Source organism: Falco punctatus, assembly GCF_963210335.1.
Source record: "Falco punctatus genome assembly, chromosome: 3".
Lineage (NCBI taxonomy): Eukaryota > Metazoa > Chordata > Aves > Falconiformes > Falconidae > Falco > Falco punctatus.
The window spans coordinates 109,446,017-109,470,792 of NC_137582.1; the positions used below are offsets into that span (position 1 = coordinate 109,446,017).

The 24,776-nt window shown below is 51.4% G+C and overlaps 3 protein-coding genes across 13 annotated transcripts in view; 1 reads left to right on the forward strand and 2 right to left on the reverse strand.

Moving 5' to 3' along the window:
• The window catches only part of CCDC30 (coiled-coil domain containing 30), a 38,610-nt gene extending 32,445 nt beyond the window's left edge, over positions 1–6,165 (reverse strand). For 2 of the 8 annotated variants that reach the window (XM_080378315.1, XM_080378312.1), the window contains exons 1-2: positions 4,193–6,165; positions 2,988–3,108 (exon numbers count right to left, since the gene is read on the reverse strand). Coding sequence is in view for 6 of the 8 variants with exons in the window: in XM_080378312.1 (XP_080234438.1) it covers positions 2,988–3,108; positions 4,193–4,519 (448 nt within the window). In the remaining 2 variants the exon portion in view is untranslated. Of the gene's footprint in view, positions 1–2,987; positions 3,109–3,505; positions 4,172–4,192 lie in introns of those variants that run through there. The other 6 variants (XM_080378311.1, XM_080378309.1, XR_013926580.1 and 3 more) reach the window with 5 other exon arrangements.
• A 136-nt stretch (positions 6,166–6,301) lies between these two features.
• PPCS (phosphopantothenoylcysteine synthetase) lies at positions 6,302–9,779 on the reverse strand. 2 transcript variants are annotated; one of them, XM_080378319.1, is made up of 3 exons: positions 9,251–9,779; positions 8,269–8,372; positions 6,302–6,957 (listed from the first exon to the last, which is right to left on the reverse strand). In XM_080378319.1, the coding sequence occupies exons 1-3, from the start codon at positions 9,738–9,740 to the stop codon at positions 6,634–6,636; spliced, it is 918 nt and encodes a 305-aa protein (XP_080234445.1). In that variant the 5' UTR covers positions 9,741–9,779; the 3' UTR covers positions 6,302–6,633. The 2 variants fall into 2 exon arrangements, with proteins under 2 accessions (XP_080234445.1, XP_080234446.1); XM_080378320.1 differs by having other exon boundaries at positions 9,537–9,670.
• Positions 9,772–22,839, forward strand: ZMYND12 (zinc finger MYND-type containing 12). 3 transcript variants are annotated; one of them, XM_080378321.1, is made up of 8 exons: positions 9,772–9,903; positions 11,427–11,568; positions 16,134–16,305; positions 17,284–17,453; positions 18,802–18,924; positions 19,779–19,899; positions 20,868–21,013; positions 22,702–22,839. In XM_080378321.1, exons 2-8 carry the CDS (start codon positions 11,545–11,547, stop codon positions 22,819–22,821), a joined length of 876 nt encoding a protein of 291 aa, XP_080234447.1. In that variant the 5' UTR covers positions 9,772–9,903; positions 11,427–11,544; the 3' UTR covers positions 22,822–22,839. The 3 variants fall into 3 exon arrangements, with proteins under 3 accessions (XP_080234447.1, XP_080234448.1, XP_080234449.1); XM_080378322.1 differs by having other exon boundaries at positions 19,812–19,899; XM_080378323.1 differs by lacking the exon at positions 18,802–18,924 and having other exon boundaries at positions 19,812–19,899.
• The last annotated feature ends 1,937 nt before the right edge of the window (positions 22,840–24,776 follow it).

Genomic DNA, 24,776 nt, shown 5'->3' on the forward strand with positions numbered 1-24,776 from the left:
AACACCTCATAGAAGCAACGTTATACCAATACACTGATGTGTTCCCGCTTGCAGTTATCTCCTGCACCTCCTCTGCACTCGCTTCGAGTTTTACATTTGCAAAGGTTCTCACCCCAGGAAGTTTCTCAGAAATAAGCAATTCACCAGTATCCTCACACCCACCACAGAAGTTGCATCCTCTCATCCATGCTGGGTACGTTTAAGCAGTACAGCCATTACAATAACCGAGCTCAGGCCACGACTATTTATTCTTTTTGTCCCACTTTTTAAAGAAACCCAGGCAAGCCCCCAACAGCATTGTGGTTTACTGCCATTACCAAAAGCCTTTCTGAAAAACAAATGTAATGCAGCCCATGAGTTATTGATCTGCCCTCCAAAAACACTGAGGCATATTTGACAAGAATCATTGGAAACAGATTACGAACTGCCTCGAGGAAAGGAAAAATTTCACTCTGGGCAGAGGTACCAAATGAGGTAAAGCTCAGATCAATAGCCCAACATAAAACCAGCAGCATCTGCTCTCTGCAGTAACCCTTCGAGCTCTTTCCAGGCAAGAAGTAAACATGTAAACAGAAACTTACTTTTTATCATCAGAAATGCTTTTAACAGATCAAATTGCTCCCAGTGATCCTCAGACCAAGCAGAGCTTCTGATCCATTTGGCTGCTTTTGAAAAAGGGTGTGCGCTCAATCCTGAGAGCCCACTCGAGTGATCTCCCACATTTCCCCGAGCCTTTGCCCCTTCCCTTCCCAATCTCTCAGCTCCCCAAAGCCAGGATTCCCAACTGTCACTACAAGCCAGATCAGGACAGATCCCATCCACCAGCACCTCACCATCCGCAGGCCAGGCTCCTCCTTTGTACCACAGCGTTGAACCAGCCTCTGTCTTTAGCTGCCCTTTCCCATCTGAACTTGTTATCGTCCTCAGCCCCCCAAAAGCTCCCTACCACCATCCTCTCTTCTTGCCCTGCCCACATTTTTGTTCAGCAATCCCAGCAGACTGGGGTCTGCCTTTCCACAAAACCCTTCTCCAGTCCTGTTTCCAGCATGATCTGCAGTATAAACGTGGCCCTGCTAAAGACAGCCAGCTGCCCTGCAAAAATGAGGGGCAGCAAGACCCAGAGGACAATCAACTTGTGGTTTAAGACCTCCTTCAGCCTGCCCTGCTCCTACAGGAGGCATCTCTGCGCTGGTGTGCACACACTCTGATGAAAAGCAGAGGCCCAGGGAACAGACACAGCAACACAGCACCGAACCCTGCAGCAGAGCCACGTTAAAGACCCAGAGATGGCAAAGGCCCAACAGAAGTCCTTGAGAAAGTGCAGCAGCTGAAGTACAAGCATAGCCATACACTCTGTGCCAGAGATGGGCAGTGGCATTGCTTGTTTTTTTGTGTGAACAGGCAGACCTGTGAAGCAAAAGGTCAGTCCCTCAAGAAAACTATCTTACAAGCATCCCAGAACACATCAGGGGTGGCATCCCTCCCTGCAGAGGACAGCCTGGTGGAAGGCAGGGCTTCACCCGCTGCCCAGATCACTAAATTATCAATGCATACCGCAGGACCGCAGCTAATGCCATCGGTATGGCAACTGCAAGTCTTCAAAACCAAAGTCTGACAGTAATATCCCAAAACAAACTCCTCCACAAAGCTGCACAGAAACACTGTACGACACCAAAGCACCGCTGAACCACAAAAACCCCTCGGGGGTGGCAGCCTAGTAACAACTTGATTACATACAGCCACCCACCATGGACAGGATACACTGAGATCCACGGACATGGATCTGTTGCCATTTAAGCGTTAATCATTGCTCAATAGCCACAAAAGTCCCTAAAAAAATGGAAAAAGTCCAAAGGAGCAGAGCCGCTGCCAGGAAATAAATGCAAAACCAGCTTTCGGGATGTTTTTGTCATTTGTCTGCCACCTTGTGGGGAAGATACAAGACCCAGTAATAAAGTTTTCTGCCACAGTGATGCTCCCGAAGGCTCATGAGTAGTTTAAACCCTGGCGTGTCAGCATTTTCAACACTAAATGATGGCTTTACATGCCCTGAGGAACCACACTTTCAGGCAGTGCTTAAGCACACCCATCTTTGAAAAGTCACCCCACCAGATGAAACCCTGAAGCCCATGGGCAGGTCACAGCTGAGCAGAGACTCAAAACTGCAATCAATCACCCAAAACTCCTGTATCTGCTGCCCCAAATAAAGTGTGCATAACAAAAAAAAACTGTTAAAGGTGTGCTAGCACTCCCAGTTTTACCTTAGACCCAGGATAATATGCACCATGAGAGGAGGAGTTAATGATAAGAGTGTGCTATTAGCAGTACTCAAACCACAACAGAAGACTAGGAAGAAAATCAAGAACTAATCCCAGCAAAATATATTTGCTTTTACTGGAAGCAACCTCAGGGTTTGAGAGGAAAGCAAATTATTTGAAGTGAAATGTAAGTGAAGTAATTTGTTTTAAAAAAACCCAAACTATACTAAAATAACCACACATGGCAAATTTTGAATCACTGTCACAAACATACCACTGTCCTTCAGAATTGTTTTAAAAAATGCGGATTTTGACTAAACCAAAGCCAATGGCAAATTCCCTGGCATCAGCCAGAACACAGTTCAACATTCCGTTACCTGAGGAGTCCCTAATTTAGAGTTGGAAAACAAACAGCACCATCAATTCTGTTCTTCAACCAGCCTCTGGAAGACGCTTAGTGCAACCATAGAGCCACACGAAGCAAGAAACCGCCCAATCCACTGAACAAATGCAGTAAAAGCAGACAAGACCCTTCAAGGCAATTACAAATCAGTTGTAATATTTCATTAACGCTTCTGCCAACCTCCCAAACCTTACCACACACGCTGCTCTAACAGAACTCACTGAGAAACGCCGCTCTGCTTTCAAAAAAGCTTTCAGCAGCTCTGCTAAAGACCTGGATGCCGCTACCTGTCAAGGCATCTCTGTGTTTCGGAGGGAAAGGATTACCCTGCTGCAGCTGCAGCCGCGTCAGCTCAAGCCTGAGATGTTCGTTTTCTTTTTCATATTCAGTGGTGATGGCATCCCGTTCCTCCGACAGGTGACGGACGTGACCCACATAGCTTTCCACCTAGAAATAAAGAAAACATCACAATCGCGGAGTGTGTTTGCAAGGCCTTGCCAGCGAGTTGTTGGCGCAAATAGCTCTCCATCCCCCTGGATTTGCAGGATTTGTAGGACACCATGTCCTCACAGCATCTGGGGATGTTAAAGAGTGATGGAAAGGTGAGGGGGGTGGGAGGGGGCGGTGGTAGGAATGCAGGGGCTCCGAGCCTGGCTCGGTGGGAGATGCTGGGCTCACTGGGTGCTCCCAGCACCCCTGTGTGCGGAGCTGGGCTGCATGCTGCCAGGCATCGAGGAAAGTGGCCAGCAGCTGCGAACACCCGTTAACCTGCTGCTGCAAAAGGAGGGGGAAAGGCCCCAAAAGCCCGGGGCTACAGACCCAAGGGCTAACGGTGACCCCTTACGTCTCTCATCTCCTGGGCCCGCCGCCGCTCCAGCTCGCCCAGCCGTGCCTCGGCCTGCCACAGCAGCCGCCAGGCCAGGCCCAGCTGCTCCTCGGCCGGGGCGGCGGGGTCGGCGCCCTCGGCCCGCAGCCAGCGCCGCACGGCCTCTGCCGGCACCGGGCCCTCGGCCTGCGGGGGCAGCCAGAGGAGCGGGGAGCGGCGGCCCGGCGGCCCCGGGCACCCCCCGTCCCCCCGCGGGGCGGCGGGCGGCTCCATGCGGCGCGGGCCCGGGCCCCGCTGCCGGCGCCATGGCAACGGCGCGCGCCGCCTCGCTGCCACACGCGCCCCCTGGCGGCGCGGCGGGAGCACCCAGCGCCCCCTCGGGGACACCGCGGGGGGGGGGGGAGGGCAGCCATCACCCCCGGGGACACGGCGATACCAGGGGAGGGGGGCAGCCAGCGCCCCTCCGGGACACGTGGACACCGGGCCGGGGCAGCCAGCGCCCCTCCGGGACACCACACCGGGACAGGAGCAGGAGGGAGAAATGCGTGTCCCCCAGGCCATGAAACCGGGACAGGAGCAGGAGGGAAAAAAATGCGTGTCCCCCCAGGCCACGAAACCGGTGGCATTTAGGGCTTCCCTGCCTCCACCCACACCTCACATCTTCAGGCCAGTGCCTCAGGCCCACGGCACAAGCCCAGGCCCTACCAAACACTGTGCCAGTGCCAAGAGCCAGCAAAAAGGGGCTGACGGGTTCTCCGATTTCCTTCCAAACGCCATGGGAAGCTGTGGGAGATGGAGGGCTTCCCCAGAAGCAACCAAGCCGGAGAAAGTAAAGGAGGCTTTGTCCTGCAGAGCTGCCCGAGCAGATGAAAGCACTGTGCCAGGGGATGGTCCAGAAAGGAAGAAATGAGGGACACGGCAGTGTGCAGCGAGGACCTTCGGCTGAGTGGTGGTTGGGATCCTTGGAAAGCGGCATACCGATGGTGCTGGGCCTGCAGGAGCTACTTCCCACTTATGGTACCACAACGGCATCCCTGAAGGAAAAGGGCTGGTGCCCTGACTCGGCCAGCGCTGGAGGTGTTGGGATGGGAGCTCTCAAGGTCTCGGTTCAACCTCCGGCACGGAACAGGACCGTCACTGACACTGGATCGGGATAGCTGCGGCTTAGACTGAGCTTTGGAAGTCTCTCCAACCTGGACTTCACACCCACCCTGAAGAAGGAGGGGCAGATGTTACACAGGGAAGCCCAGAGCCATGCTCCCGAGAGGAGCGCTGCAGCCCCTTGAGGCACCTGCAGGGCCCAAGACAGGCAATGCCCAAGTCTTCCCCATGAAACGTTTAAATTATTTCTCTCCTGCACAGCCACCTTACAGAGAAAGTCCAGAATACTCCAAAGAGAGCCTTCATTCCACTTCTCCCTCCCCTCGTCGCAACACTCCTGTTCCATTTACACAAGTTTTTATATTCCCGTCTTTGCCAGCCCACTCCACAAACTCCAGCTCACTCCGCAGACTCCAAAGCCTATGGAAGCCCCTACACCAGCAGGGCTCAACTTTCACACCAGTCACATACTGGGAGATGAAGACAGGCAGCTCTTGGAGCTCACGAGCGCATACAACACACATGCAGGATGTTCCATCATCTCCTTCCCTAGCTGCATGTCTCCAACAGGTGCTTCCCACATCTACAGACAGTCTGTGCTGCGGTTCTCTCTCCACCTTCTGCAAATATCAGTCCTGGCCACGTAGAAGTTGCTAGTTCCTTCTCCCAGCTCAGTTACTAGCTGGATCTCTGCGCTCCTGACTAATCTGGACCGTTTCACCCATCACTAAGCACCTTCCCTGCACACCGGCGGTCCTTTAGCATTCAGTGCTCCCTCCTGGTCCACTGAGCCCAACCTCATGCTCTTTTCTTGCTCTTCTGCCTTCATTTTTCCTAATTTTATGAGCACACCTGATTTTCAGGTGATCAGTGGCATTACAAAAGCACTGCTGCCTTCCTGAATGCTCAGTGGCTTTAAATATGAGCACAGTCCCACCCCTGGAGAGGCATCAAGCACGAGAATAGCATTCTTGTGCATCACCATCTTTCTTTACAGACTTCCAGTGAATTTATTTCAAGGAAAACATGTAAACAGGCACACAACAGACAGCGGTAGAGCTGCAGTTAAGGTTTTACACATTGCACACATTTGCACATGGCACGCATTTACACGTTGCACGCTGCGCTTCTTGCAAGCATGAGGAATGTATGCTTAGAAGTTGGTAATCATATAGAAGCAGGATTTAGAGAAAACCAGGAATGTCCCAGCTCTAACTCCACCCAAACAGCCAAGAGACAGTTCTCCCAAGGCTGATGACCGCTAGTCCATCCACTTTCACCTCCACCCCCACTGCCTACTCCTTTTTTCCAACTTCTTGTCCTCAAGCCATGCGCTTGTGCTCTGTGCCACATGTCTGCTTGCCTTTATACTCTCCCCAGCCATCTACCAACACCCCAGATGGAAGGAAAACTTTGGTGGAACAGCTGCTTTAGGGACACTGCCACAGCACCTATTTCTTGAACTGTGTTTCTGAGCAGAGTTCTTGACACGTAGGTCCACTGGATCTCTCCCTGAGCAACGGACGCTCTCCAAAGTTGTTACCACCTCATTCTCCTTCGTCTTTAGCCACACTTGTTTCACCATCTACTTTCAATACCAGACGATTGCCAGCTCTGTTGTTCCACTCCAATCATAAAACCAGAATGTCTTATTTTCGGCAAAGCACCGTTCCATCCATCCAACACATCAAAAAGAAACTTTGAAGAGGCAGATTCAATAAAATCTTTTATATACAGACATATATACCATTTCTCCACCTCCTGGTTCTCCCAGCCCACGGGACAGAAATAAGGCAATATATCCTCTCCTCCTTTAGACACTAGAATAAATATCATCTTTTGAAATGTTTTCACCTGTGTGCATTTTTTTTTTCAAAGCAAGCAACAATAACCTTTACCAAGTTGTAGAAAAGTTACACTGTTTTGGACGGCAGCCTTTCACACAGTGTTCCACTGAGGATTGTTTTATTTACCTGGGATAGAGAATTGCTCCAGTTCCACTCCCTCTCTAGCACAATTTCACTTGTTTCATTCAGAGCTGGTCCTCAGACTTTCTTCTCTATAAATGCAGTATGTTGGCCCTGAAGATAGCTCACTATCTTTTCCTCTATTTCCATGCCTTGTGCTATTTCCTCATCAGAAAGAGATAACGGAGTCTGTGAGTCTTTGGTTACAATAATAACAGAGGTTCTCCGCGACTCCAAGATATTTGCTACCACCACCTGGTGACGGTATTTCTCCAGAGCCTGCCGTGATTTATCAATTAAGATCAAGGGATCGGTCTCCAGTTTAAAGGAAATAACAAATGCCTCTGGGGCCCATTCTTTGACGAGAGGAGACAGCATTTTTGGCACCATCTTCATTGTGATCTACAATTGGGAAAGACAGTAGAGAAAAGTTTCAGTAAAAACATTATAATGGGTTTTAGTAAGAGATGGGGGGAGAGGGGGAAGGAAATTCCAGCTTTGCTTCATGTCATATTTACACTGGAAATGTTTCCAAGGCAGTATTTGGTTAGATCCCACCAAACAAGGTTAAAATCTCACTGGCATGCAGCGCACAACTAAATTAAATTATCAGTGTGGTATTAACAGTAAGCAGGGCATTCTTAAGTGATGAAGCAGGCCTACAGTAACTGCATAAACATTTTGTTATTTAAGAGCTAAAACCCACTCTGGGAATATAAACATAAGCAGAGAAAGACATAAAAAAAAAAGAATTATATCTGCAGAGGTCCAAGTTTTCAGTTCTCCAAAATCCAGGCAGCCTACCAAATTTTAACTCTTCTTTCTCTCAATTCATTAAGGCACATGAGGCATAAATATGCCAAAGCATGGCGAGGGGGGGAAAGTAGGTGCCCCTGTTCTCCAGCTTCCTAACCTCTGGGTCCGTCACTGGGAATCAGGTTTTGCCTTATCTTCCCTACGCTAACAAAAAACTAAGCCCAGTGACTTGTTAGAAGCTAATTAAGCTAAATAAATTTGGTATTTGCTATATACGGAGCTCAGAAATCCACCTGCTCCCATAGGTGAAAGGCACCTGGGCACCAGGCACGCGCTACAGCTTTGGACTGTCATCAGCGCGAGCCGGGAGAAGGCAACACAAATACTCCAGCAGCCGTTCCTAAGAGCGCTTCAGCTACCTGTGACTCACCATGTGCCCACCTCCGTGCTGTAAGCACAGCAGCTCCAAAGCAAAAGGCTAGGAAAATAGAAAGCAATCTTGCAGGCAGGCTATAAACACATGCCATACCAGAAACCAAACTGTAATACTGCTGTTTCTCAAAGATAAAGCAGCGATGAACTCTGCTTCGTTCTCCTGTCTTCAGATAAGATGCTGCACCACTCACTTTTGGTGCTTAAGTCTGCCAGTTACCCTCTTCATACCATTCTAAAAATAAATGTCAATCAAACTAGAGCAGGACCAATCCTGCCTCGTCCTCTTATCCTTGCCCCTTGGTGCAAAAGAATAAAACAATGCAATTCCACCGTTTCCACAGGATTCTGTCTCCGTCAAAATTCACCCTCCCATTCCCACTGCAAACTCCTGCTTTTTTGGCCAGCGAGCCATCGCTTTACAACCTTTCCCAGGTCTTATTCACAGTCAGACCCCTGGCAGCTGCGACCCCGGCAGGACGCTGGGACAGGCAAGGCAGGGGGAGGGGGGGGGGCAGGCCTCACCTGCAGGGGCCCCTCGGAGGACTGGATCTTGTGCTCGGGCATCTCCGAGGCCGGGATGTAGAAATCCGACACGGCGGCAGCCAGGTAAAACATGACGCTGGAGCCTATGAGAAATACAACCACAGTCACCCACTGCTACTGGCGCCTTCCGACAGCCTGGCCCCCCCACCCCTGGGAGGGAGCAGAGTCAGTGGGGCTGCCAGTGTGCCCCAACACTAAGGAGGGGAGCCCAGGCCCCCCCCGAGAGACCCCCCACTGCCTACTGGCACTGTCCTGAGCAGGGCAGCGCTGACCCCCCACACCAGGGTCCCCTCAGACACACTGTCACCCACTGAGCCTCATGCAGACTGCCATGGCAGGGTGCTGCAGCCCCCACAGGCCCCCTGCGCCCCAGGGACACCACCCCCAGGCCCCCTTGTCCCCTCACACCAGTGACACCCACCTCTTGGGCCCCCTCGTCCCCTCACACTGGGGGGGGGGGGGGGTACGACACACACCCCCCCGGGCCCCCTCGTCCCCTCACACTGGGACACACACACACAGACCCCCAAGCCCCCCTCATCCCCTCACACTGGGGGAGGGGACACACACACACACACACAGAGACCCTCCGGGCCCCCTCGTCCCCTCACACTGTGGGGGGAACACACACACAGACCCCCCGGGCCTCCTCGTCCCCTCACACTGGGGACACCCACCCACCTACCCCCGGGCCCCTCCTCTCACGCCGCGGACGGGACACAGACGCCCCCGGGGACCCTCGTCCCCTCACGTCGCGGGGACACAGCCCCCTCCATCGGGGGCCCCCGTTCCTCCTCACACCGGGGACACCTACCCCCGCCCGAGGCCCCTTGTCCCCTCACAGCGGCGACACCCCCCCCACCTCCCCTCACACCGGGGACACACAGACCCCCTGGGCCCCCCGGCGTCACACAAACGCCCCGGGGCCGCTCGCCCCCTCCCGCCGGGGCCCTGCCCATACCGAAGGGCGCCAGGGCGCGGGCGGCGGCTCGCAGCAGCGCCAGGTACTCGCCCAGCCCGGTGAACTCGATGGCGAGCAGCGCCCCCGCCTCGGTAGCGCGGCGGTAATCCCGGAGGGCGGGCAGCAAGGCGGGCAGGGCGGCGGGGTCAGCGGCCACGCCGGGCGGCGGCCCAGGGGTGAGGCGGAGGGCGTCGAGCAGGGCGGGCCCGGGCGGGGGCAGCGCCCTGGCCCAGGGGAAGGCGGAGCGGGCCCGGTGCAGGAAGCAGACGCCGTAACCGGCCCGTACCAGCCGCTCGGCCGAGGCGGCCCCGCGCCTCCCGCTGCTGAAGTTCTCCAGGAAGCGGACGGCGCGCGCCTCCAGCGGCACCTGCGTGCCGCCCGACGTCACCAGCGCCACGCGCCGCCCGCGCGCCGCCTGCCCCGCCGCCCAGGCCCGCACGCGCCCCTCCGCCGCCGCTGCCGCCGCTTCCTCCGCGCCCGCCGCCGCCATCCCCGCCCCGCCCCTTCCGCCGGAAGTGCCCCGCCTGCCCCCTGCCGGAAGCGTCGCCTTGGTAACGCGGCTGCCGAGCGGCGCTGGAGGGGCCGGGGCGTTGCGAGCTGTGCGGGGCGGCTGCGCGTCTCCGCTGCCCCCGCTGCCGCCTCACGCACTACTGGTGAGAGCCCGCCGGCGGCGGGGCCCGAGGAGAGGGGCAGGGGCTAGCCCCACGGCAAAGCCCGGGGTACACAGAGAAGGCCCGGGATGAGGCTCAGAGCTTAGGGAGAAAGCCCAGGGTGAAGCCCAGGAGACAGGAACAGCCCCGGGTCAGAGAAAGAGGCAGGGAGAAAGCCCAGAATAAGGCTCAGAGCACAGGGAGAAGGCCCGGGAGACAGGAATAGGCCTGGGACAGGACGAGAGGCAGGGGCTAGCCCACCGGCAAAGATCAGCATACACAGAGAATGCCCACAATGAGGCTCAGGGCATAGGGAGAAAGCCCAGGATGAGGCCCAGAAGGCAGGAACAGGCCCAGGGCAGAGCAAGAGGCAGGGAGAGCCCAGGACAAGGCTCAAGGCACACAGAGAAGGACCTTGATGAGGCTCAGGGCACACAGAGAAGGCCCTGGATCAGGCTCAGAGCTTGGGGAGAAAGCCCAGGGTGAGGCCCAGGAGGCAGGAACAGGTCTGGGACAGTGCAAGAGGCAGGGACTAGCCCCACAGCAAAGCTCAGGATGCCCAGAGAAGGCCCAGGATGAGGCTCAGGGCAGAGGGATAAGGCACAGGACAAGGCTCAGGGCATGGGGAGAAGGCCCAGGGTGAGGCCCAGGAGGCAGGAACAGGCTTGGGGCAGAGCAGGAGGCACAGACTAGCCCCATGGCAAAGCTCAGGACACAGAGGAGGCCCAGGATAAGGTTCAGAGCATGGGGAGAAGGCTCAGGAGGCAGGAACAGGCTCAGAGTGACACCCAGGAGCCAGTGGCAGAGCTAGGGGACAGGGCAAGGGCTGAGAGATAGGTACAAACCCTGGGACACAAGGGACAGGGCAAGAGGCAAGGACTAGCCCCAGGATGAGGCTCCGGGCACAGGGACAAGCCCCAGGACAAGGCTTAGGATGCAGGGATGAAGCCCAAGTAGCAGGGATGGGGCCTGAAGCAAAGCTCAGCAGGCAGAGGTGAGGCCCAGGATGGAGCCTGGGGGAAGGCCCAGGACAAAGCTCAGCAGGCAGGGTAGCAGGAGCTGGAGCATTCCTCCTTGCTTCCAACAGTGCCTGCATCAAAGAGAGAGCAGTGCAGCGAGCTTTCTAGGTGTCTGCAGAAATATCTTCACTTACACAGGGTCCTCACTGAGGTCACATGTTAGCTGTCTGTTTCATTGGTTTCACAATGACGTGGGGTTTGTTTGGCTTCGTTTTGGGTTTTTTTGTGCACTGCAGTACTGAAAGCCAGGCATTTGCTCCAAGCTAACTGTAGCAAGAATTCTTTGAGCGATTTAAATAAAGTTTTAACATACAGAATCATGGTGACCGAGCAGGACAGCGCTGTGTTCCCACTTGGGAATATCAAGTGTGTGTATTAATACTCTGTGAGCAGACTAAGGCTGCTGACTTAGTCTGCAGTGAAAGTCCAGATCACACAATAGGCAATAATCTTTCCTTACATTGCTTCCAAGTAAACAAAAATATCGTTCTTCCCTTACTTCCTTAGTGATGTAGACCATCAAAAAGCTGACTGGGTTAGTATCCATGAGCGAATATGCCAGCTGCTGATTCCAATCCGTACATCCCTCCCTTGTCTCCTTTCTGAAAAAGAAAGAAAACATGGCATGGAACAGCTGGTGAAGAGGCAGGTACGTACAAGAAAAACAAGGACCACTTCAAAGTGCTGCCAGTGAAATTTAACTCAATCTCTTCCTCCTATGTTTTGATGTACACAGTGTTGGGAGGGTACCTTGTTGGTTGATTGTTATTTAGTTGCAGAGCTTTAAGGTTCGTTTTAAACAAAAACTCTGTGATAAGGGTAGTGGGAGCATCCTCTCTCTGATTCTATGAGCCTCTTGCCTTTTTTGCGGTCCTTACTTGAAGTCCTGAGCTTCCTCAGGCAGCGACAATCCTGGATCTCCCGCCTTGTCAGGCAATTAGTCCACCTCCCTGGTTAGTCTGGGATCCATCTGAGTATTTGCTTCTTATGGGCTGTCCTCATCCTTCACTGATGAGAGGGATTCCCCTTTCTGAAAGCAGGGGGGCAAAGAAATAACGTCCCCTCCCTTTGTTTACCTGGCCAACTTTAAACACCCTTTCCCACAAAGTACAGCCTTTTTATCTCTGCTTTTTGGCCTCGTGGGTGGTGCAGATGTGCAGCTCCTTTCCAGCCCAAGTGGTTTTCAGCTTTTTTTTGTTGTTGGTGGTGGTTTTTTGTTTATGGGGTGGCAGGATCTGCTTTTCCACAATGTTGATAAAATAAAATAACCCACCCAAATGCATCTGCTACTTAAAATCTTGCCCATAAAAATAAATCATCGTTCTACGTTGCGTAACTCCTAATCACAGAATAATAGAACAACAGGACAGCTGCAAGCGAGCTCGTAACAATCAAGCAGTGCCACTGAGAACATCATTAATCTTCTGGATTGTACATCACACATTATTTTTAAGGTTGTTTCTGGGCCAGGTGCTAGTGCTTTGGTGACTGGCTTGTTGCTGTGGTCTTTCTTGGGAGCATCCAGAAAGAGAAAATCTAAAAGGGGTGGAACTGGCGTAGGCAAAAGTCCTGCTTGGTGAAAGCTTGTGGGAGGCTTTAGGCAGCAGATTCCTTTAGACTGTAGGAACTGGGCACTGGCAACCTGGTTTGGTTTTGAAAATCTCATCTGTTTGAAAATCACAGACAAAATTGTTGACCAAAGTCCAAAGAAGGAGTGTTAGAACAGTATGTCCCAGAAGCATCAGGAAAAATGCAAAAGCTCCTTTGCTCCACTTTACGTTTGAGTTGATCTTTTATAAAGTCTCCAAAGAAAGTTAAAATTGGTTTTACTGAGGGCGATGGCAGGGGTTTGCATCCTTAACTGCTTAAAGCTTTTCCAAGAAACTTCACCTAATATTGAACAGAGATGGTGAAAGCATCTATTATTACCTCTTTGAATCTATAGCAGCTAAAATTGTGCTATATACATTACAAAAGTCCACGTGACCGCTAGACCAAGGAAGTACTCCTTGATTAGCTGTAAACTAATCATTTGCTTTCATTAGGTTCCAGGGAAGAAGAGCAGGAAGACGGGCGAGTCACTCCTCTTGATTGGAGGGCACACCTAGGTTAGCAGACGGCAACTGCAGATCTGCAGCTTGAGCCAAGGCTTGGAATGACTTCATGGGCTAAGTCACAGAGAGCAGATTCCGATATTTTTTTTTTCCAAGTAGAGATTTTTTTATAGGATCTTTAACAACCCTGTTACATTTGTTCTTTGACCTTTGCCTCCTGATTATTTAAATAGAGGTTCTGGGAACAATGTCTGCTGGGACACTTTGTCTTCCTTCTTTCCTAAGAAAGGAGTGAAGAAGTTGACACGTCATGTTGGTTACCCGTTCGCTTTCACAGTGAGACCGCAGCTGCTAGCCCACAAATGAAGCCTGCTTTTCTGTACAGCCGGCTACATGGTGGACAGCGCTGGGCCTGGACTGTCTGACCAGCATTGGAAGAGCGGTATGGAGAGGCTGAGATTATTTAATGCCCTGGCTTGCTGGCTTTATCACATTTCTAGTCGTGGAGACAACAGAAATGCTGTAAAAAAAAGGCCTTTGCAGCTCAGGGGAAAGCTATGTAGTCTTATGAGGATCTGAGAAAAAAAACACCTTCTCGAAGTCTGCCCATAGCTTTATTATTTTTTGAACGTTTTTGCTGTACTTCACAAACTCCTGCACGGTGTTTGTTTAGAAAACACACAGCTCGAGCCTCAGTCAGGACACGGGAAAGCTTGTGCACGTCAAAATGCCCCGTGGCTTAAGGGAAGGTGCGTGAAGCTGAGAGCCAGGAGGTTATGAGTTTCATACCTCGTCTGCACTCCAAAGCTTTGTTGATAGAAATCTGCTTTTGTCAACATAGCCGGGGGCTTGCCTGCAGACAGCACCTCCAAGCTGACAAAACTCCAAGTTTCTGTTTGTAGAATAGCCTCACCTGCCTGCGTGATGTCAGCTTACCGCAGCCCCTGGGTATGGGAAAAGATCCATGCCTCAGCCAGCTACAGCAGTCCTCCAGCATCGGTCCGACTGCAGGTTTCAACTCAAACTGACGAGGAGCCTGCCTTCCTCTTTAAATCGTCATTTCATCAAGGCCACCATCGGTTTTGGTGCCTGCAACTGAGTAAATGAATGTGGCATCGAACCCCAACCGTGTTCCCAACCCCCTGCTCCCACCTGGAGCAGAGCTGGGGTCCTCAGCCGCCTCAAACCCCAACTGGGGGAAAACTGCGTGGGGGCATCTTCAGAGAAACCTCTGTAATTGCAACACACATGAAAAAGCCCAAAGCGTGCAGGTCTGGGGGCGTGGGGCTACTGGCAAGATGAAAAACAGCGCAGGGCCAAAGCTAACAATCCCCTCGAGGCTTGTAACTGTGCAGTCTTAAATATTCGGTGCTGCAGGGCTTCTGTTGTCTCCTGCCCTTGCTTCTCCTCCTGGGAGCTGTGCAAGAGCCTAACCCTTAGCTTGTCCTCACTGCAGATGTTTTGAGATAGCTTATATCGGGGGAAGTAGCGATGATCCTATTGACAAGGAGTAAAAAATGAATTATCTTGATCTCCAGCACCTCCCCAGATGACAATCTGCTTGATACCCACGCACCAAATCTGGTGCCGGTTGCAACAGAGACAGAGCAGCATGGACAGAAAAAGCTGCCTGATAAATAACTGCTTTTATTGCTCCTTGCCCTGAGCGTGTGCTGACTTTCTCCTGGACACTGCTTCCCCAGCACGGCTTAGGTTTGATGCATGCCTTTTTCGCTCTAGATGTGGTAGCTCAGGAGTAGAGAGGGGGGTGGGCGCTATGTTTTCTAGCTCTTAGTTCTCCTTGCTCTAGCAGGGAGCTATCACTCTGAGGTGTGTTCTCTGAAGCTCTCATTGATCCAGAAAGAATGTCCTTTTATCTCTGCCAGGATCCCCAGGAAACACTCGCAAGGCAAGTCCTTGAGGCTCCTATCCCTGAGCTGTTCCTTCACCCATGGCCTACCTCTCTCTGAGCACTTAACCTCAGCAAAATGCCAACACCTGGCCACCAAAAGCACTGGAATTTGTTTTTTTCTGCCCTCTCCTCAGCCACAGCTGGAAACCAGCAGGCAATAAAGAGGTGAAATGGTATTTTCTGCCGGCGCTCACTGCACAGGCCTGCCCGTGCCTTCTAGCAAAAGAGCGAGCGCCTCACTGACTTCCCATGGCAGCACTGCTAGGCACGCCAGCAACGGGATTTCTTTCCAGACAGCTTTCCCTTGTGTGAAAAGCAGACGCAGAATTGTTGGGAGTTGGCAACCATTAGGCTGCAAGCAAAGAGATAAATAAGCATCCTGGCTCTTTTTCGCTGGCATCCCTCAACACCTCGCGCAGCATCTCCAGTTGCCTCAGAGCTCCTAACGGGCATTCAAACGATACCGTTTACAGAGCTGGTGGATAATCAGATGCTGCAAAGGGTGAAAAGACCAAAGGTGGTGTGGCCTGCTAGGAGCAGCGAAAGGCAGGGAGCAACAATTCACACGGGAAACATTAGGGATCCCGACACCAAACAGAAATGCTGCAGAAGCTGCCTGGCCACCGAATCCGGCGCAGGCGCTGGCTGTACAGAAGCGTCACGCCGTGCGTTCGGGTGTTCTGATTTTGACCTGGTTTCCAGACTCCGTGCCTAAAAATATGAGGCCCAAAACTGGCCAGGAGAGGGTGGGAGGAAGCTGCAGCACCATGTGAGGAGCTCTCTCCTCACTTCCAGACAGCGTCTCCCAGAGCTGGAGCTGTGCCATGCTGGCACCAGTTTGCCAAACCATACGCTCCGCTGCCTGCTATGAGTCACTGTTATTACCGTCAGCAAAACCCTACCGTAGCCCCTTTGTCTAATCTTTTCTATGGTCTTGTGATGATCATTTTCTGTGCTTCACAGCTTTTATTGCTGCAGCCTTATTAGCCCTTTTTCGTAGGCATAAAGGATTCTTCGTCTCATAAGACACCGCATGACCTAAGAGGATGTCCAGAGCTGTTCCTGCTAGAAGTAGGAGCGAAAGCCAGGCTCTAACATGACAGCTCTAATTTCCACCCGTTAATTACAGACACAAACAACATCGCAATCACTGTTTTATAGTTTTCTAACTTGAATGTAAAAAAGACCATGCGTTTTATTTCACCTTACGCTTTGTTCAGTCTGTCTCATTACTGTGTTTCCCTGCAGAAATACATCATTGATGTCACATCCAGCACAGCCCAGGAGTTTGTTTTGGATGGGAAGCATAAAGAAGCGATACCTGCAGCTTTACATGCACTGCGCTTCGCTACCGAAGTGTACGGCTCAAATTCCGTGCAACTGGTGCCTGCTTATCTCCTCTTGGCTGAGGCCTCCGCTGGTAAGTATTGTCTAAATAAGTAACGTTGGCAAGGGCAAGACCTCCCCTGGGTCAGGTTTCTGGTTTCCTTTTACCATTTATCAGGGAAGGAGCAGCTTTGCATTTCAGCATTGTGCCATGCCTCTACCCTGCCCTGTCTCAAGGGCATTTCAGAGAGATTTCAGAAGTCACACACACACCCCTTTACTGTGTGAGTCTGGGGAAAAAGAATCACTCGTGGGTGATGAGAGATCAATGAAATGTTTTCTCCCTCGGTCCCAATTCCCACAGGAGCAGCAATATGAAAAGCTGTTCTTCACCTCTGTGGCTTCGTCTGACTCTCAAAAGCATTAAATTCCTGAGGGTGGTTGGTTGTGCTCTTATCTCAGGGAACCAGCAAACATTTCGGAGGCCGTTGCATCAGAGGCATGCCCGAGTTCATTCACAAAAGCACGCTGTGCCTGGAGCGGAGCTTTTTCTCATTGACTGTATGCTTTATAAAGAATGTCAAATTAGGGCTCGGTGTGCGTGGAGAGCTGCTCCCTTCAGCTGGAGATGTAAAGGACTGAGAAATCACTGTAAATCGTTGCCATTACGGGAATACATGCAACGCTCAGCCAGCAGAATTGAGCTCTCTCAAGGATTGTCTTAAATGGTGTGGCGAGAGAAGGGGGGGGAAAAAATCCCATGAGTAATTCTAGTGTGATAATAAATGAGTCATTAGTGGCTGCCTGTAGCTAACCTGTTTTGAGCACGTGTTTCAGAGATGCTGAATGCATTACACAGTTTCTGGTTTCTCTTGTAGCTCTAGACACTCATCCTGTCCGTAAATCAGATTTTGAACACCTGCTCGGCTACGGAGCGCTCGGGAGAGAAGCGGGGAATCCACAAACTAGGTCTTTATATCAAACTACTGCAGAGGGCTAGCAGGCAGTATTCTCTAAATTTCTCCCATCCAAAAGTGCTCTTTATCTTGCTTAATCCTACGTGTCATTTCAGGTGTTGGCCGTCTTCCACAGGCATCTAAGTATCTCTCCCAAGCCCAGTGGATTGTCCTCAGAACTCCAGACTGCAGCGTTGCTCTTCAGTGTAAACTGCATCGTAGTCTGGGGCTTTTCTGTGCTGCTGAAGGAGACTTTGAACAGGCTTTGTATCACCTGGCAAACGATGTAAGCCAACTCAAATACAGAAAGGCTTCAATTTTTCTTCCCACTCTAACACTTCCACATCAATATGAAAACCCCAGCAGATTGGTCATTCTGGGTTTAGGTACTGAACGACACGTTACAAACACCTGAACTGTCTAGATCTAAGACACCCGCGTATCCACGTGTTAGCCAAAGCGTTTTACCAGGGATCCTTACTCCCATGAAGTGCCACATACCTTGTCTTTAGTACATCTGCTTATAAATTTACCTGTCAGCCTCGTACTGAGATGAGCAGATGTGCCAACCCCAAACTGGTACGGTTGCCTTTTATTCAACAGGTGGGGAAGTGACTTTATATTTGGGCCATCATTTTCCTCACTACTTTTCTGTTAGACGGCAGCTGTCAACTGTTATTTAACAAATGCCTTATTTAACGATTTAAACGCCTGGTTCAATGGCCTTTTCCCTGACTCAAGCCTTTTCAGCCCCAAGAACAGGTTGTCACATTGGAAGTGGTGGTTGCCAGCTGTTTCCTGAGGATGCTTTGCCTGTCATTTGATCCTCCAAAGGCAGATGAACTCTGCAACATCCTATTTATGTCCTGTGTGGACTAAATTTATCTAGTGCCGAGTGATGTATACCCGCTACTGTTGAATTTGATAGTAGCTTTGTGTGGGTGTAAAGGATGACATATGGTTGGGAAGAATTCAATGGTTTCTGTTGTAGGCTATACAACCCTGGCTTTGTTCAGTCTGTAAAACTTCGGGGAGGTTCCCCGCTGTGCCATTGTGTGTTTAGGTGTCCTCAATCAGGTGCCTGAAAGGGCATCAGGTAATAATTTTCTGCTCTTAGCGAGTCGCTGGTCTACGTCAGAGCAGCCCAAGACCTGCCTGAACCCTGGCTGCGTGTCAGATCTGCTGAGAGTCACACGCCAGCTCAGAATAGCTGGAATGCACCACTGCCTTCCCACTCCCTGGCTCCGGCCGGGGCTTCGGGGGGAGAAACTGGCACCACGGAGCTGGAAAGCAGCAGCAGGTTGCGCGTTTGGAGGCGGGAGGTGTTCGCCAAGTGAGGAGGAGATGTGGGAAATCTGCCCCATGCTTCAGTGGGGTGATAAGGTTCCTCTGCCCCAGGGAGCAGAGGGTTTGGGGGCACTGTGCTCCTTTGCATAAACCCGTAAATTCCTTCACATAAAAATACAGCTTTTTGAGTACCACATTTGACAGTCAGAAACAGGTATCACTAACTTTTTCATTACACAGAAAAAACCTGAATGCTTGTGTTATCATTATTAATCCATAATGAAAAGTTTCCCAGGTTTGACATGAATGTTAAACTCTTGTTTTTTCATTTTTCATACTGGTTTCAGATTTACCTTGCTAGTTCTACATTTGGACTAAAATCTATTGAGACCTCTGGAGGTTATTTCCACATGGCCAATGTTTTCTTTCAGCAGAACAAAACGGACATAGCAAACTCACTGTATGCTAAGGTTGGTAAACTCGAAGGTCACCCTCCTATCTATTTCTCACTTATTTTTCCTGTGCCCTTTCAGATGTTTTTCCTGTTTCTGATTGCCTTTAATATAATGGCAACCGTATAAAGTGTTGGCATTGCCTTTTTGGATCAATCTGGGAAACCATTTTCATACTTATGTATTTCTCAGAGTTAAAACCAGGAGACATTATTCCTGTGCTAGGTTCAAAATAATTATTCAAGCTGTCTTCAATTTGGGTGGCCAAACCTTGTTAAGAAATAGCTTTGTTACCGAACACCCCGTGCCAGGGGTTAAAGAGCCCCACAAGCAGAGAGGATCACCAAGGATTTTCCATAGCCAGGGAAGAGTGGCTGGTACATACAGCAGTGGGATACAAGCAAGCCATGTAAAATTTACAGTGAGAATCAAGGAAAAGTCACACTGATAAAAGATTGTCAGAATGGAAGGATCAAGCAAGGGAAGGAACAATTATCTAACCACTCTAAGAACTAACAAAAAAAAAAATGAGCTTTCCTTTCTTTAGCCTGATTTTCTGTGGAAACAAGGCTTTGGCTGCTGCGCAATTTGCCTCTGTTCCCCTTGCAAACTGCTTTTGTTTAACGATTTAGTTAGATTTGTTCAAGTTTGATAAAAAATTAATAGCTGGCTGGAGAAGTGAGCTTCCAGCTAAGGCTGCCAGCAGGAGAAGAGCAGTCAGATCTCTCCGTGAGCCAGCCAGCTCAGTGACCAGCAGGCACTCCAGTTATCACAGGAGGGGCGGGTATTGCAGGACACAGTGTTCGTAGAACAAGTAGTTGCTAAATACCATGGATTCATGCAAGTGAAATAATTCATTTGCTTCCTGATAGGTAACTGACATCTGGCATGCTTTTCTTGTGAAGGCAGTTCAAGCGCAAGAACAAAGTCTCAGCTCACGGCTGGAAATGTCTCCGTTCGCCGAGGAGAAGGAAGTCAGCGAAGACCTGATGAGTAAGCACCACTCTTGCGCAGAACCACTCAGAAGATGGGATTTTAAAGAATCTGTATATCCTATGGTTCATATTTACCATGTTGGGTTTTGCGTGGCATTTTTGTAGACCAAATTTAGTTGTAATCACAGGTGTTTCTGGGGTTGATGCTCAGCAGCTTGCGCTGGATGAAACAAGGCTGCTTTAGGAATAAGGGTGTTTGAGTGGAAGCACAGCTTTGCCCTTTTTGTTTCCGTGCTCCTTTTCACAGCACCCGTGGCAGCTACTTGAACAGTGCAGGATTTGGCCTTTCAAGATTCAATTCCACTTCGACATACTTATTTCTCTGCAGCTCCTTTGTCTCCATTTAATTATGTGAAAGTGAGATGTCATCTTGCTTAGGCAGGTTCACAGCTTAATCTTCTGAAGTGGTAGGACACAGTGGGATAGCACGTACTGATAATTGGATGCATTAATCAGGAGAATACTCTCAGGGGAGAAGCTGGGGAATCTCTCACTAGGACATAAAGGGTTAGGAAACATGCTATTGCACGTGGTACTACCCTGTGCTCCGCTGAAGTCAGACTAGACTCTGGTCCTTGTCTTCTTTCCACCATCTATACTGATCAAAATATTGTCAAAGAAACATTCCAGCAAATCCCATTACCCAGTGTTGTCTCCGTTGGTAGTTGCTGCCGTAGGAACCACACCAAGACAGGGCCACGCGATACCATCTTCGGTTATGACAGGAGTATGAAAGTTGCTCTTTTCATGCAGCTGTTATGACTCCACATCCTTACGAAAGGCTAATCAACACAGTTACCGACTGGATGAAAAGATACCTGTTAATGGGTATGGAATTTGCATGGAGCTGGGATACCGCGTTGATGCTTGTAGTAGAAATGCTTTGATGTCTAGAAGAGATAATTGGACAGCTTTGAATATATTATCTTGCATGCATCCAACGAGATTGTTTTATTCTCGATGCAGCCGAAGCCCAGCAAGCAGAAGCAACCCAAGTGCTGAGTGCCGTGTTAGCTAGCAGAGAGCAGGCACCAAAGCAACAGCCTGGGGAAACCGCCAGAGTTCTGCATGCCCTTGCCATGCTTTATTACCTGACCCTGGATTTGTCAAAGGTAAGTTTTGTCTGGCAGAAGGCTCCAGGAGAGCTCCCTAACTCTGCCTCTGTGCTCACCCCAGCTCACGAAGCCAGTTGCTTCTGTTCCCCCAGCACTTCTCCTGAGCCCACAACAGCCTTGCAGCACTGGATGACCACAGATAAAGCTGCCTTAGCAGCTCTGTGTGAAGGCAGTTTGCGATCCGCACTCTGCCGAGGCTGACAAACCTCACCGCGTCCATTTTGGTCTCGGCCAGGCCATCCACTGTCACAGCACTATCAAAACTCACCGGTTGCAGTGAGGCTTTTACCACTCCATCCCAGGTTAACTTCAATAAGCAGTTCCCACACCTTTCCCTGGCACAGCCACCGATTTCCCCCAAGGTTTCAGAAGTTCATCTACTGTCCGTGCTGTTTCTTCATCCTCTTCAGGCCAGTCCACACTGCTTCTTGCCTCTGCTGCAAGTCCAGATTCTTCTTTCTTTGGGATCCTCTTCCAGCCAGCCTTTCCTCATCCAGACCCTCTTCCTCTCCTAGGGCTTCTCCTTGTCTCTCCTACATCCAGGGCACTCTCTCCCCTCCCTCTGCTTCTTCCAGGCCTCTCTCCATCCAGAGCTCCTCTTCCATGCCCCTCAGAGCTATTTAACTACTTAGCAGGAACCAGCCACAGCGGCACCTTATCCACGTCAGCCAACCCACCGCCCCTGAAGCCAGCCCACAGCTGTATATTATCAATGTTAATTAACCTGCCTTCATTCCCCTATAATTCCTCTACAATCCACAGTGGATCCTATAGTCATCCATGTTTTCTGGGTTTGTCCTTTACCTGGGACATCCTGGCGGAGCAGCTGCCTGTCACGAGCTGCATTTAGGCATCAGGTTGGGTGAGAGAAGACGCCGGCCTTGCACGTGGCTCTCCTTGAGCCAAACTCCCTCTAATTACCACAGTGTTAATGCAGGTTCACTCTGTTGGACCCTGTAATTCGGTTTTGAATTTGCACCCCTGTATTTTGATGGCTAAAAGTTTCAGATGCGACTCCTAACTTCAGAGCACCCAGTTCTCTGCCTTAACAATAATTGATTTTGAGGAAATGCTGAGCACTGGAAATCAGGTCTCTTTGTCTGGGCAAGGGACTTAAAATCCTGAGTCTCTTCTGCCCGTGTTTTGGAGGGTGAAAATAGAGATTATTAATGGTCTCTTCATTGTGTTGGAGAGAGACGTAATGATGTGAGTCAGTGTTTGGAAGACACAAAGAAACAAATTCAAATTAGGAAAAAAAGGCAAAGCTTTGTAATTGTGACAATGTCTAATCCCTGGAAAAGCTACCGAGGGAAATGAGGGATTTAGTTCAAACTGAGTCAATACAGCTGGGTTGTTTGTTTTTTTTTTTTTTCCCTGAAATAGCTTTGGGAACGTTCAGACAAGCTGCTGTATTAGATGGGAGGTAATGATCTCCAGCACAGGGGGCTGGGGTTTGTAATCTCTTCTGTCTGCACCGCTGGATCCTAAATATGATACCTGTTGGCAGCTTTTCTCTCTCCTGTAAAGCAGCTTGCCCAGGTCACCCTCTGGAACGGGCGGCTGAGAGGCCAGATCCTGATCGGCTCCAGCGCCACGGTTCCAGTCAGCCTCTGCAGGCATTTCAACTGCCGCTTGAGAAAAGGCAAATTCCTGGCGATTATTTTGTCTTTTCCGTTTCCTTCCAGGCTCGTGAGGTGGGGGTGAAAGCCTTTGACCTGGTGAAACAACTGCCCCAACATGAGTCTCTAGAAACTATCGGTCATTTGTTAAAGTTGATTAACGCCAAGCTTCCCTGCGTAAAATAAAGAGCTCTCTCCACCAGAGGCAGGTGTTTGGCCGGGTTCTCTCTCTGGAGTGCTGAAAACCAAAGGTGTGACAAGCCGTGTGGGTCCTTCCCGCTGCTGCCAGCTTTCCAGATGTGTCCCTTTCTGCCTCAATGAGTCTTTGAAAATGAAACACTTTGGTACAAGTTAATTTTCCTGCCCTGCTCAACCTCGGTCACCTGTTATGGGAAAATAGTGCGAGGGTGAGAAACCAAAAGCACAACCGACACGTGACGCGTAAATCGTTATCTAATGATTTATGAATAAGCAAACAGCCTCTTACGTCCTCACATTGTCTGTCCAGAAGCCGGGACCAGCCGACGTGTGTTTGTTACTGGTTTCCTCCATTTGCCTTTCAGTGTGACGAGGGAGGAGCCGCCAGGGAGGGACGGGGGGGAAGGTCTTCGCCGCGCCCTAACGCGGGGCGAGGCTCAGGACCTGGTTGGGCTCCATCAGGTGCTGCACCTCGCTGCGGGGCCCCTCCTTTCCAAATCTCCCCGTTCTCTTTTTGCAGAGGTTTAGCAGGGTCTGGCGGCTCTGGGCACTGGGGAACTCCTTTGTTCCGCAGAACTTGTGCCCAGGAGGGGCCAGAACAGCATGAGGGGCTGTCAGCCGTCCTGAGGGGCAGGAGTGAAAGGCCAGCTAGCTCCTATCCCAGCTTCCAGCCCAAAGGAGACGTGGTTTCCTCACAGCTGGGAGCTTGCCAGGGTGCCCCATTAACTCTGACATCACCCTCAAGAGGAGGAGGTCCCTTGTGTCACCGCTTTCCCCTGGAGAGCAGGGAGACCGGCCGGGCAGGGGGTGCGGGAAGGCAAAGGGACATTGGGGAAGGGCTAGAGGGGACCCCAGGGGTGGGACACGGTGCGCTGAGCTCGGTTCAGCCACCGAAGCATGTGACAGCCTTGCACAGCTGGGAAAGAGGTCAAGGGAAACTTGCCCCGCTGCGAAGGTCTGGATTCAGCTGAGCTTTAAGCCTACGATTAAGTCTCATTTACTTCAGGAGGATTTATGAGCGCATTTAATTGCCTCGCTGAATTGGGATGGAGTCAAGTACGCTTCTAAACGCTTCGTCAAGCTGGGACCGGAGCAATTAGAAGGGATTGATGCTGCTGGGAAAGGGAAAGGCTCCACTCCAGCCCCGGTCTCGTTACACGGGGAGGGGTAGCGCTGGTCGGGGTGCACAAGGAGCCCCACCAGCAGCTGGGCTGGGGGGACAGGTGGGAGACCTCCCAGTACCAGGGGAGATGCTTGGGGATGGATGGGAGACATCTCAGTACCACGGGAGATGCTGGGGGACACATGGGAGACGTCCCAGTACCACGGGAGATGCTGGGGGACGGGTGAGAGACCTCTCAGTACCATGGGAGACCTCCCAGTACCACAGGAGATGCTGGGGGATGCGTGGGAGACCTCCCAGTACCACAGGAGATGCTGGGGAACATGTGGGAGATGTCCCAGTACCACAGGAGATGCTGGGGGACATGTAAAAGACCTCCTAATACCACAGGAGATGCTGGGGGACATGTGGGAGACCTCCCAGTGCCACGGGAGATGCTGGGGGACACATCCAGCCTCATCAGGTCTCTCCACAGCTGGCACGACCACCGCCGCAGGGTGGGGGATGCCGGGGGGGACGCTGCAGCCGCTGGCACGGTGCCACGGGCGCAGAGGAATTGGGTCATCGTGGCTGGGGATTTGGAGCCGCGGGCGCGCGGGTGCCGTAATCCCTCGGGGCGCTGCACGATGTGCCCAGCCGGCCGCTCGCTGTCGCCGCTCCTGCCTGTTCGATGCCGTAGAAGACAGCGTGAAAATTAACTTTGCGTAGGGCCGAGCATCTCCAGGGGCTGGGCTGGAGATGTGAACGTGGGCGAGAGAGCCTTGGGCTAACTAGGAATATTTCTGGGCAGCTTTGGAAGGTTTTGGAAGAGCCGGTACCT